The sequence below is a fragment of the Cinclus cinclus genome, chromosome 2 (genome assembly GCF_963662255.1).
Source record: "Cinclus cinclus chromosome 2, bCinCin1.1, whole genome shotgun sequence".
Lineage (NCBI taxonomy): Eukaryota > Metazoa > Chordata > Aves > Passeriformes > Cinclidae > Cinclus > Cinclus cinclus.
Window position 1 is genome coordinate 79,656,838 of NC_085047.1, and position 14,490 is coordinate 79,671,327.

General features: G+C 37.2%; 1 protein-coding gene across 2 annotated transcripts in view; it reads right to left on the reverse strand.

Moving 5' to 3' along the window:
• NALCN (sodium leak channel, non-selective) overlaps positions 1 to 14,490 on the reverse strand; it is a 215,651-nt gene that overhangs the window by 52,635 nt on the left and 148,526 nt on the right. For both annotated transcript variants that reach the window (XM_062514911.1, XM_062514910.1), the window contains 2 exons: positions 4,880 to 5,016; positions 2,869 to 3,010 (listed from right to left, as the gene is read on the reverse strand). In XM_062514911.1, the coding sequence (XP_062370895.1) occupies positions 2,869 to 3,010; positions 4,880 to 5,016 (279 nt within the window). The remainder of the gene's footprint in view (positions 1 to 2,868; positions 3,011 to 4,879; positions 5,017 to 14,490) is intronic.

Sequence of the window (14,490 nt, forward strand, 5' to 3'; positions counted from 1 at the left end):
ATATAGCAGAGAAAACTGTTTTCCAAAGCTGTTATTTTGATTTGGCATAGTTGAAAATAATATCAAATGGATTGTAGTCATGGTTATGGTGATTTACACCAAAAATAATTCTTTCTAATTTTTTCAAGAAGGTAGAATACCTTAAAAAATTCCCCCCAAAAACAAAAGGAAGAATGCGCTGAAAATTTACTCCCCCTTTACACCTTAAAAAATTTTTAAAGGAAGTGGGTAATTATAATAATTACAATACTGAAAACACTAACTAAATTCATTCTGTATGAGAACATATATAAAATCTGCTTTATTGATCATCACAAATTATGGCGCAGATTGATTCTGAACACAAAACCATATAGTGCAGATTTTTAGAGAAAGAAAAAAAGAATACTGTAGAAGTGGAAATAAGGGAACAAGAGGGGAATGTGAAGGCTTCCTATCAATTCAGCAGGTGTGGAACACAGAGATACTGACTTAAGTCCAGGAGTAACTTGAGGGACTAGCAACAGTTCAGCTACCACAAAGGAAGGACAGAGTCAGATCTGCCAGCAGGACCTCACCTTTTGATTCTACCTTTTAATTCCACTTTTTTTTTTTTCATCAACTACAATGCAAAAGCATGTGCAAAGGTTTTGAAGCCATCCCACTGCTTACAGTGGAGCAGTGAGAAGGCACCCTGCCAGGCACTGAGATCAGTAAAATGTTTTGTCATGTTTCTTTTTTACAAAGAAATGTAAAATATGGATGTAAGGTTAATACTTAAGCACAACCAGTCATTCCAAACTTGTTTTAAGGATATTTTTAAGAAGATTTGTTCATACAAAAGTGAGGTTGCCTTGGCAACTGTAACTATAGAAAGCTATAGTAATTACTTTCAAGAATCCTTCTTAGTACTTTCTCCTCTTAATAGGAATGTGAAAATGCCTTGTTTTAAGCTGCATTTATCAGAAATATTACTCATCAGTGTTTCTACCCTTGAGGCATTGGGATCCTAAAGTATGTGCTTAAAGCAGGTTGAATAGCACAAAACCAATTTGCAAATGCTTATTTAAATTAAAAAACTGAAGTCAGATAATGGATATTTGCTTTTGAAGGGAAGCAAAATTTTGAAAAGAGTGCAGCATTCTCTTTAATTATTACAAGATCTCATTGAAGAAACTGTGCCATGTATTCATCTGTCTTCAAACACAGTAACAATTCACTTTTGTAAACAGCAAGCAAAAGGACTTAAGATGGAATTTAATATACCTAAATTATAATAATGTAAACAGATCTACTGAGCCACTGCACAGCTCTGCATTGCATACTGTGGACTTACCTGTGTGGCTGAGACAGCTTTAAGGTCTTTGTTCATCTCTTCATTACATGGTAGAAATGTACTCTGATTACCCTGGCACAGTGTTTGAGATCCATTATTAGTGATATTTGGCATAGTTCTGCTAGCCCCTAGGCTCTTCATTTAATAACTTAACTAGTTTCCCTGCTGTGCTTGTTAAAGCAGATGATGTCCATTTAGGCTTGACTCCTTCCTACAGCCTTCTTGGCCTGATATGCCATGTTTTGCCACAGTCCTCCCTCCCAGGTCTTCCTGCTCAGCTTTGGCTTACTGATGCCATATAATACATCAGCCACAATAATGGGTTGTTGCACATAACTAGGGATGGCAACTAACACCAGTTTACAAATTGTCTATTTTCATTCATTCATTATCAGAAGAGTAATGTTCTTCCCAACTCTCCTTTCCCAGTTCTGCCTCCCAGCTCTGCAACTCTGCCTGTACGAATGCTGCCCTGGATTATGGTTGCAAACGCACGCTAGGAAAGCCAGTTATACTACATAACAGAAATGCAGAGATTCTTTTTGATTCTTGCCTGTGATTCTGTAACTTAAAATGTACTTTAAAAATGCAGATGTCAATATTCAAAGAGGATTCAACAAGGAACAATACTGAAACAATATGGAAACAATACTGGAACAGAAAAATACTGAAATTACTTTACTTTTGTCTATAAAAATCTAACTAAACTATGCAATATTGCAAGTGATCAAGGACTGATATCGATGTAGATGCCACTAGAAATCTGGGAAACCACTACCTTCCATGATGCACATGAACATTCTTTTCTGCCCCTTTAGTTTTAGAAGGTGTCAGAAGTCACAAACATTTACTTATGCTGCTGCATCATCATCATGGTTGTCATTTCAAGCAGAACCAGTATTTTTCAAATCCAACCATCCATGGGAGACTAGCAGCTTTTAGCACAATGGGTATTAAATATATCGGTTCAGGGTCTGTTTTCTAGTGATTCACAAGCTTACAGATAGGGTAATATCCCCTAAATAATTAGAACAATTTTTAAATTTTTACTTCAGTTATTTCATGGAGATCTTAATAACTCATCCAATTTTTCTGTTCTTCTTGTTAAAGAAGATGACATACATTTAGGCTCAATTCCTTCCTTCACACTTCCTTCACATGCCCTTCAGTGAAGTATGTTTTCAAGGTTGCAGTAGTACCACGGCACTCAAAACTCCAGTGTGATATTCAGAAACTTTGATTTTCCACTAGCTTCTCAGTTATTAACAGCAAAACTAGTTTTAAAAAATGGCTTCAATAAAAAAGATTATGCATGCATTAAACAAATAATGTATCTAATCTTGAATTTTGAATCCAAAGGAGATGGGAAAATTTAAACCAGAGAGGATCTCCTATGATGGCTGTTTTAGGCTGAATTAAACATAGCCTTTTAGCCTATGTTCAATCATCCTAGCTTTATTCACTTTTTATGTAGTTTGTGAAATTGAATAATCTGATGCCTTTTCTCACAATACTCTAGGCAAGATATGCACTACCCTATACTCTTGATTTACCTTTTGATCAATATATCTGTTTTCTTCAATTGCTGATCTTTTAGAGTGGTCACAGGAGGAAGAAGATGCTGAAGGAAGCCTTCGCAGCAAACAGCTGGTATCTTGTTGCTGGCGATCAATAAACTGTTTCATAAAACTTTCCCTTGTGAACAAATAGAGGATATTGACACATTAAAACCCCAAAGAGTTAATATTTGGTTTTCCTTACGACATATCATAATCCATTAATGCTGAGATGGATAAACTCCTGAGAAGAAGTTGTACTGGGTGCCAGAACAACTGATAACACTTGAACTCTTTTATTAAAAAGATCCATAACTACATAGAGAGTTGGATCTCTTGCATGTAGATAAAAAAAATGCCTTTATTTATTTATTTATTTATTTATTTGCCAATTAAAGTGCTAAATATTGCAAGCGCCTTTTGCAGTTTTCAGCTCTTCTGAGCTCATTAAACAGCAAGTTGTTATTTCAACGTAAATCAATTGCTGATATAATCCAAAGGAAACATACTCTCTGCATGAAATTCTTCCTTGAAGATTTCAAACAACATCTGTTCATATAACTGCTTTGAATGTCAGTATTAAGGCGCTTCAGCAATTCTGTGCCTCACATATGCCCTGTTTAAAAAGCAGAAGCATTTCTGTTTACAACAACTATACATTCGTCTTGCCATGTTTTAAGTTTAGTAGAGTTGCCTCTTTCCAGTGTAAACTATGTCAAAACTAAGTTTCTCTGGAGAGATATTTCTACATGGTACAATAGCTTCAGATTTAAAGACATAATTTGCTAGTGCTAGTCTGAAGTCTGTTTCAGTAGTTAATAGAATCACAAGTGAGTACAGAATATGCTACAAAAAACAGAACTAGAAAGAAATACCAAAAAATACTAAGAACGCCTCCATATATAACCAATCAGTACTTTGATACTAGAAGTAAAACATCTGTGATTGTTTCCTTGAGATTTGGAAGGCTGCTTTTCCTGACCCTTCTGACCAGCATTATTCCTTTCATTCAGCTAAGGCACTGCAAACAGGTCAAACCAGTTGACTTAGCTTCCTCGTGAATTTAATCAAAAGAAATGTAACCTCAGGAGACTCAGAACAATGGCAGCAATCTTTCACATCATCCTCTCTTCTGGCATGTGCTTTCTGAGGATATTGAAATGGAGATGGAGAGGATCTGTTCAGCCAGCTTGTGCTGTTTCAGCAGTGTTTGCAGCCTGTATATACTAGAACAGCCCTTGGATTTCTGTCAGATTTTTTTGACACCAAAGAAAAATAATTGTACTCTAACTGATGATCATGGATTCATAGAATGGCTTGGGTTGGAAGGAACCTCAGAGATCATCTTGTTCTACTCTGACTGCCATGAGCAGGGACCACCTTTCACTAGACCAGGTTGTTCAGAGCTCCAACCAGTCTTGAACATTTCCAGGGATGGAGCATCTATAACTTCACTGGGCAACCTGTCTCAGTGCTTCACCACCTTCACAGTAAGGAATGATGAGTGAGCATCTGATCTTTAGTTAAGGTGAGTTTCACAGGTAGTAACTATGAAAATACAAATATGGGACGAGATCATCACAGGCTAACTGGTATTAAATGGTCTGTTTTAGCCTCTCTAATGGTTTGCTGCCAGTGCACCCTAGCTTTAAAAACCTATGTGAGGATCCATTAGACTGCTAGTTGTCTTTGTGAGCAAAGAAACTAAAATCCAAATAAAAGAGAAGAATCAACACACTTTTCAATTCTATTGTACTTGTGTCAGTTCTGATCAATCTAGCTGCTTTCATGAATAAAATATAAGGAATACTAGGATTGCTCTTCCCCAAAGGAGAGAAATGAGGTATACCCAAAATGCCACATCTTTTCAATGCTTACGTTAATTCTGTTTAATTTCTTATTCTGAACTATCTGCCTAACACAGAAGAAAAAAGTAAGTTAAATATTTCGGGTGTTACATGGCCCCAGAAAAGTTCACAGCATGCTAGCAAAGGAAATATTTCAATACCTTATTTTTGGAACTGTGAAATCTGAAGGAAGCTTTGAGATTTTCACCATTTGTGGCCTGTTTGGAAATTTTTCAAAAATGCGTAGACGCAAGGGAAGCTTCTCCTTTGTATCTGCATTAGCTTCACTTTGCTTTAGCTGAAAAGAAAGAAATAAAAAAATAACAGAAAAGGAAATTCTGCTCTGAAATACCCCACTCATTTATCAGAATTCAAATAACAACAGTGGCAATCATCTAAAGAAACAGAAGATGGCAGCAAAGACCTACAGAAGGTAAATTTGTTACGCATTAATGGCTTGTGCTAGAAGATTACAAATGCCTAACAATACCATGCCTTTAACTGAAAGACATAAAATGAGAGGATTGCTAATAATTTTTTATTTTGAAATACAAAGCATATTTGTGTCCTATTCAATATGCTTATTTCTATGTATTCTTCATGGACTCTAACAATTTCATCAAATAAACACCCATGGTCTTTTCTTATTAGGCACATCTTCCTATATATGCTTCCAGCTCTTTGATTTTCAAAGACAACACAGATGTTAAAAGGCAGGAATTTTAAGAGAATCCATCTCCTAGAACACAAAATAACTGGACAATTACATTTAGATGACTATTTTAAGTAATGACAAAGGACTCAAAAGAATCCATCTACATCAGCAATACTTAGCTATACATTTATAATAATCCACAAATAGTTATTAAAAGGAATACCACCCATCCAAATACAGAAAAGGCAGATACATCTATCTATGTGTACAGGTGATGGCTAAACAAATGATATAAGATAAATAGATATGATATAGAGATATGATTCCTGAATACTGGTTACCTTATGTAGCAATCCAGGCATGTTATTGCAACAAAATTCCAAGTCAAAAAGAAACAGTGAAATAAATTTTCACATTTATTTTAAACTGTATGTGTATTGTATACTATTTCAGCAAGCATCCAACTGAAATTTCAATTCTTCTTCTCACCCCTGCTTGTAGGCAGAGGATTAGAAGCTTAATTTTTAAAAGACATTTTCACCATTTGCACCTGAAGGGAATACTGCTGATATACATCAGCTACAGATTTTTAGCAGGGTCAATTAGCCAGGAATTCAAACAGAGCTTTAACTCTTATTTGCCCTGCCTAGTGAAAGACATGCTTCCACAGCATGCTATAGAAGAAAAACTACTCTGCTGCAATGTCATGCTATCAGCAACATCACCACTTCCAGCCACAGGAGAGCTTAAAGTGAAAATCAATTCATATTTGGCTGGATCGAAGTTGTCATGTGCACAAAACTGAAGAAAACTGAACAGCTACAAACAAAAACTCATGATTAATGGTAAAGCTGATTCAGAATAAAGGGAAATGTTGCACAAATCTGTATTGTGCCCAGTCCTGTTTCATTGCTTTATTAATGATCCTTATAAGGAAGAAGTTATTAGTGCACATGATATTAAAATGTAAGGAGTTGCAAATACCACATTGGACAAGGAAAAGGACACATTTAGAAACAGTGGCAGGGAATAGGAGACTGAAAAAATACTAGATAAAGAACAGGAACTAAGCAAGAACTTGAGCCTCAATATAGCAATTGGCAAAAGGCCAATTTGGGCACCAATTGCATTACCAGCCAAAGCTTATGTGCACAACCAAGCTCTGTTGGTTAGATATTGCAGAAGTATGAAAAATGATACAGAAGTTCCCAGCTCCTCTCTGTGCTGCTTTAAAGAGAAAATATCTGGGTATGCATTGATTTCTAAATGCCATTTTACCATTTTCTCACTGACAAGACAAAATAGTGCTGAAGAGAGCCATGAAACCAGGGGAGGGCTTTGTAAACCAACTGGGACAAGGGATAAAAAACAAGAGAAAGACTAAAGGGTCCAAATATTTATTCCCCATTTACCATAACTGATAATAAAGTAAGAACAGGGGTGATGAAGTAAATTTATGTAAGAAATATTTGAAAACAAATTGCTTCAAGGATACAATAGTGTACACCAAATAAAGGAGTGAGAGAACAAAACTCAGAAAATTCTGTGATGAAAATAAAGATTACTAGCTTTATGGAGAAATCTCTGAGTGTTCAGAGAGCTCTCCAGAGGGAAGTGCCTCATCATTTCAAAATCAGACTAGTCAGAACCCCTGAAATGTCAGTATTGCCAAAAGAAATCATTCACAGAAAAGGAAATTAATTGGATAATCTAATGGCTTTTCTTCAACATTGTACTGTTGAAAGCTTTGGGAAGGGATTATTTTTAGAGGAAAAAAAAGATTTCCGGTTTCTGACACTTGTTTTTCAATAAGAAAACATTGCACAAATATGCATATTTTTGGCACAAACAATGTCACTTACAGCTATGAACTTCTGTTTTCATAAGTCAGTGTATAACAATAGAGAGCACTGCAATGCTGTCTGAAGTCTTAGTGCAGAACAGAGCAGGGAGAACTTGAAAGCAGAACACTGTATAGTTCAAAAGGTAAAGAAGGGGGTAGGAGAATGATTTAAGATAGGCTTTAAAACAACCTGAAGTCAAGGCAGTTCTATAGAATATCTCCAGTTAATCACACTGTGATAATATTACATATTGGGGAGTGTGAGGCATTTAGCTTCCTTGAGTTCTTCTCTGTGCACTTAGGGTGTAATTGTTGCTCCACATGACACATATCCTGTTTGTATTGCTGCTTAGAACCTTTATATTTCAGCTTTCTCTAACACTTGACAAACATATATTTTTAAAGGTACAGGATTATTTGAAATGGGGATATGATGGTGCAGAATGTTTCTAGCAACAGCCAGACCCAAATAAACTCAAATAAAATATCTGGATGTTTTTCTCTATGATTTTAAGGTTTTATTTATTACTCATATTATTGACAGAGAAATGCATACTGGCCCGGCCCAAGAGCTTACTGGGAAAGTTCAACAATATTTTGTCAGCCTGGCCTGGCTATATTCTCTTGTGGATGGTAAAACCATTAAAATCTGCAAAGACTTTGAAGAAATTTTTATCTATCTCACCACTTATATGCTGCTTGAGTTTACAGGAGCAGATTTAATGGTGCAACACATACAGTACAACTGCCTACTCTGAACATCTATCTGATGCACTTTTCCAAACAGCACCTAAATGGTGAGGAATGTCAGAGAGGATATTTTAATTTGGGATTCCTGTGGTTGTTTGAATAATAGTTACAGGTCCCTGAACACCAAGCTCTCCCTGATCTGTTCTCCTAATTGTCTTAGATCAATCCAAAAGGCAGCTGCAAGAAAGGCAGACTTAAAGGTGAAGAGAATGTTTGTGTGATCCTTTTCTCACAGAAAGGCATTATGGCCAAGTCTCCATTTTGTTTGGAGCAGTTGGAAGTCTGAATCATCAGCACTTGTCTTCTGGTTCAGTTTAAGTGCTGTGTTGGTAAGCAAACCAGATTCTTCTTGGAGGAAACAAAACCGCAGACTCCACCTTGGTTACACAAAAATAAAGTCCAGGCTTAAGGATCACAAGCAATGGCTGGTCCTCAGTGTAGCTTTGAATTCCATGTGTGATGGGATGGGTAGGCCAGTGAGAGACTGAATCTGTTCTGAAGAAAACTCTTCTGACCTGCACACTCTGTGAATGGGGTGGCAGCAGACACTGTTTTATTGTACCAATTGTCTCCAATGGCACAGGTGTTACATGGTATAGTCTCACCCATACTACTTAGAGCTTCAGCTGTAAACTTATTTTTGAATTCAAGACTTCCTCACAAAAATATGATTGCCAAAATCTAGTATAATTAAGATCTGGGCCCTTAGAAATGATGAAAACCTGTAAGTGGTTGTCCTAAATACTCACAGTAGCATGAATGGTGGAAAGTGGAAGACTGGGAAAGGCAAGGCACAATAAAGAAGACAGCAGGTAATGACTGTGCATGAGAAAAAGGGTCACCAAAATAGTAATCACTGCAAATGAGGTCAGACTGAAAGTAGTGAATTATTTTAAAGTGCATACCGTGGGTGCTTTAATAGCAGAGTTGCTGAAAAATCACTAGAGAATTGGAATGAGACAATCATCAGGAGCTGATTAGGAGAGCTGCATTTCCATAATCTCTCCCTGTGTTTGGCAGAAGAGACATGCCACAGTGCATTTCAGATATTCGGGTGAATGCAAGGCAGTGCCACACCTGCCCTCCAGCTGACATCCTCTCCTGCGGAAGCAGGATTTGAGAAGTGTCTGCACACAAAGAACTCTTACGATTTTCTCAGGTGGAAGCTGACAGGCTGAAAGGTGGAAGTGCTCCAGGGTCTGGTAATATGACCAAGATCACTTTAACTGTTCAAAGGGCAAACTAACATGAGTATTTCTTAATATCACCAATTTGCATCTGGGGAGAGAAATAACCTCAAAAGTACTGATCTTGCCAAAACAAACCAAAAGCTCAAATTTAACCAGTCGATGAGTTTCTAAGACATTGACACTTTGGTGGAACACGCTAAAGGAGATACAGAATTAACCATACCCTAACCATCATGGGTAGGGTAAGACCTACCCATTTTAACTTTTTGTTTTGTTCTCTATTCATTTAGTTCTGATCATGGAAGAGGAGCCAGTAATGTGCAAAACTGAAAGAGTGAAAGATGCAGTTTTCATATGGTGTATGAGGCAAGTGTATGTGGAATTCACTTAAACACTCTGTAAGCATTTAAATGAAATCAAATGATTAAAAAAATATACAGCAATACTCTAACTCTTTCAATTTAGTTGACAGGCTGAAATGAATCATTCCAAATTAAAAGCTTTGCCACTGATGTCCACACAACCTATTTAGGAACTGGCCAGCTGCCCAGAATAATTTCATGGTGACTGAAAAGTTCAAGCCTTTTGCCAAAGTTCAGGAGGTCTCACTAGAGGATAATTTTAAATTAATATTGTTTGCTACACTGTAGTGCACCACTAAATATCAACATTTTTCACCGCAAATCTTCAGGAGTTCTATTTGAAGAATAAAATGACAATGCAGTATCTGCATTGTATGCTTAACAGGGTATCATGTGCTCCAAAACCAAATACTTTGAGTAAAATAGTGCACATGGATGAAAGACATTACAAACTGATACTAGCAACCAACCAACAGTTTTGCAGAATTTTTTATTTATCCAAGTTGTCAGATTTACTATCACCTTTGTCTTGCCAAAAGGAGCTTTGAATAAAACACAAGTAATTAGCATTAAAAGACATTTATTAAAAAACTGAAAAGCAGAAAAGCAGATGAAATGAGCTTCTTTTTTCCTTTCTGTTATTCTGAAATCCTATGGACCTGGCAGATTTTTTGCACATGAATGAGCTATATTATATAAAGGAAGATATGCATATGGGTAAGCTGTCACACCACACACTCAGATTTAGCATCAAATTGTAACACAGTTTTTGTACCCGCATTTGATATAAAATTCAACACTAATCAGATGTTCAGTTACTACTATTTACACCTGAAATTTCATTTACAATGAAGAAAAATGTTGATTTAGTTTGAGCACCCTACGCCATGAAATAAAAGGAAGGTAAAACCAACCTGGAAATTAGTGTAAAAAACTGGATAAATAGAATTTGGGTAAAACTAACACTTGCAGTCTTAAAAAGAAGTATTTATGAAGTGTAGATCTTAGTATTTTTACAGTGCTATATAAAAGACTAAACGAAGTCTAACCCCTTGCCTAAAGTCACATGGCACATGGTGACTTCAAGCCATAATATTTCCCTCTTGGTTCTTCTAGGCCCTATGTGGTGGCTGTGAGACATAATTACTCCAGCTATTTTTCTCCAGGTTCTTCCAGTTCTTCAAGGCATATGAAACAACATGTGAGCTTTTGTTCACAATTCTCCTTCACAAAGCTTTTGTAGGATGACATTTGGGCTGTGCATTGTCGAATTTAGAGGCAGTTTGGTGGCAGGTGGGAGAGCAATACGGAACTGTGTGTCTTAGAGTCTAACCTGGTGGAGCCTTGTCTCTTCTTTCTTTGAAAGCAGTCTCTCAAAATACTGCTTGAACTATGTCAAAAGATTATTTGGAATAAAGTACCAGGAGCTCATGGAGAGAGCCAGCAGTGAGGGAAGAGTTTTGCAGCGTGCACAGACAAGGGTTCAATGTTTAAGCTTGCTCTCTTGTCCTCTTTTACAGCTTAGATGCACCAGTAGTGAATTTTGCTCTTTGGGTTCACCTAAACAAAGGGGATGTTGCAAGCAATAAAAAATTCTCTCATGTAGGTAGGGTTAAACAGAACCTAAATTGATTTTAACCATGTTCAGCCATGAGGAATTTCCAGTGAAATATACCAGAAGCCTTGATCACAGTGGTGCTGACATTCAGAGTAGAGACTGCACTGTTGATAATGTAAGAGTAAAATAAACTGAAGAAGTTCCTGACAGATGGAGGAACCAGACTACATGCATTTCTTATAGGCACAAGATCTGGTTTTTTTTTAATAAACAACTTCTCTCTGTAACAGGGTTTATATGCTGTGTATATACTGTTTATACGGTTTGATAATGTGACTGCTATGCCCTAGTTGTTCATTTAGATAAGTTTTTCTTCAGTTTTGCATTAAGTCTTCCAAGTTTAACAGATATTGAGTAAGATTTCACAAATGTGGGATTTTTAATTAACTTCCTTCCAATAATTGTAGTTCCTATCAATTCTTCAGGACCAAATGCTGCTGACAAGATATGATTCCAATTCAAAGAGTGGAAAACTTATCTAGCAAAATTGTCTAAGATACAGTCTGTTTATCTAAAAGAAGATAGGACTCCAAAGTTTCATAGTTTTTCTGTGATGAACTGAGATAAATATGAATTTTTCAGAGCTATTACTTCATACCAACTACAGACTGGCAAACATTGCTACGTGGTTTACACTTCAGCCTTATTTCCAAATATTTTTGCCTCTGTGGGGGCAAGTATTATACAATTAAGAGAAAATGGGCAATCCAAGATTCTGTGCAGTCAGAGTTTGTAATCAGGCCCCAGGAATGTGCTTACCAGAAGAGATTCAACCTTCTTGCCTTTAGAATGGAGTAGCCACCTAAATTATTTTAGTTACGTCTTTTTATAGCCAAAAGTGATGAAGAGACACTTGTAGAGGTCAGTTCAGATGTTGGGCTGGTATTTATTCCACACGTTTACTTCTTTTTCCATTGACTAAATAGGGAACTTGAATCCAGTATGTTCTTTAAATCAGATGCCTGACTCCCAGTGGTAGGTAGGATGAATCCAGGTCACAGCATCTATGACAGCATTCATCTCAGCTAAAGACAGTCCTCCAGATGGGAAGTAAACTGTACAATCATTTAGGAACTTCTTATATTCAACTAGAAAAGGTATCTCCAGATATTGGCTCATCCTGTGCTAACACATAAGCCAGGCAAGCAAGATGGACTGTCACCTCAGGGTAACTCCTCCACTGATACAGGGGCAGTGTGAGGCTACACCTGTACCAGTATGGGGTATGGACCTGAGAACTGGCATAAGATTGCCCATTGTGCTATACTGTTAGCAAGACCGACTGCACACTTTTTGCCTTGTCCAGCTAGCACTCTCCCTGATCATGCCTGAGCACAGTTTGGCACTTATCCCAACTGGATGTGTTGCCTGTAGGCAGTATGGGCACTTCCTTTTAAATGGTAGGTAGCTTTGGGAGAGGAAGATCACTTTGCTGTATGTACAAGCCAGGCTGTGCCAGCCGGCCAGCTTTAAGGACAGAGAGAATGTCCTGGACAACTTTCTCTCTTGACACAGATTGGCTCAATTACTATCTTTGAGAAGATGCTCCAGTGTAAGGAAGATAAAATAGTTTATAGATTCCTAGAATCATTTAGGTTGGAAAAGGCCTCTAAGAGCATAGACTCAAACCCTAGACCTAACACTGTCAATATTTATCCTAGATAAGATAAACCAAACCTTTATTTTAAAATAGTTCAGGGGTAGGTACATATTGTGATGGATAGTTTAAAATAGATAATGAAAATTAAACACAAATTTAATGCTAACATGCCTAACTCTTCTTTTAATAGCCATTTCACATACAAATGCCATAATTAATATGAAAAATACCATTTTCATATTCATTATTTTTCTTTTGGGATAAGTAGCAGATATATTTTTGTTTCCATACAAAGGTTAGTGAGTTACAAAAAAAATATCCATCATAATAGAAAATGCATTTCATGCTCCATTTCACTAGGGGAAACTTCTTGAGACTTCATGTAAATTAGGTATTATTATTTGTTATGAACTATATACATGATGAACAACAAGCAACTAAAATATTTTCAAGTGAACAAAAGCACAAGATGTATGAATTCTGCTCTTGCACAAATGTAACCATTCAATATTGGCTAGTTACAATGTGTTAAGCTTCAAGATTCAGGGCAAAATTCATTACAACTGAAAGGGTGCTTCTGCATGGGAAGCAAACAAATTGCAAGGCAATACAGTGACTCAATATTTGCTTTCCTATTCTAGTTTCTACACAAAGGAAGATTCCTGGAGGTAGCTTTGCAAATAGTCCTTATCTAAATGTAGCTGAGATACACATCTTCATCTGCCCCGCCAGGTTCACATGAAAACAGAGACAATCTGGGAAATTGTAATTGTGGGCAGACTTTCAAAGGTTCTCACCACAGGCAGCTCCCATTTATGTAAAAAAGAGCTGAAGACAGTGAACCAGGTCATGATTGACTGAGGAAGTCATAATCTTGACTTTCTATCAGGATACAGATAGCAAGAAGTATTTAAAATACTGAAGAGCAGAGAGGTCATAGGGATAAATGACTCAATCTGCAGAGAATGTGTACGTCCATAGTTTAACAAAGGAAGATAACTTTAACCTAGGTCCTCTTAGTACCTAAATACAGAAAGCCTTAAATGTTTCCCATACATGCAAAACTGATTCCGTGTGATTTGTATAGGCTGTTCTATGCACTGTATAGGGTATTACATAAGATAAATCACCACTAAACTGGAAGGGACAGAAGGCATATCCAACTTGACTCACTTAATTTCATCCGCGTGGTAGGAAAGGCACTGGTTTTGTGCTGGTTTTGGCTGGGGTAGAGATAATTTCCTTCACAGTGGCTGACATGGGGCTGTTTTGCATTCTTGCTGGAAGCAGTGCTCCCAACATTGGTATGTTTTCTTTATTGTTCTACAGCACTTCAACAGATTCAAGGCCTCTTCTGCCTCTCACCCCACTCCACCAGTGAGGAGGCTGTGGATGCACAAGAAGTTGGGGGCTGACCCCAGCTGCCCAAAGAGATATTGCAGACCATATGGCTCAGTATATAAAGCTGGGTAAAGAGAAGGATGGGGGGATGTTTGGAATGATGGTATCTCTCTTCCCAAGTCACCATTATACATGATGGAAGATGGCTTCCCTAAGGAAAACAGTACACCTGCCTGCCCATGGGAAATAGTGAATGAATCCTTATTTTGCTTTGCTTGCATGTATGGGTTTTGCTTTATCTATTAAACTGCCTGTATCTCAGTCCATGAGTTTTCTCACTTTTAGTCCTCTAATACTTAGAGTGAGAGAGCAATGGTGTGGCTGGGGTTAAACTTTGACGCACACCTTTGCTA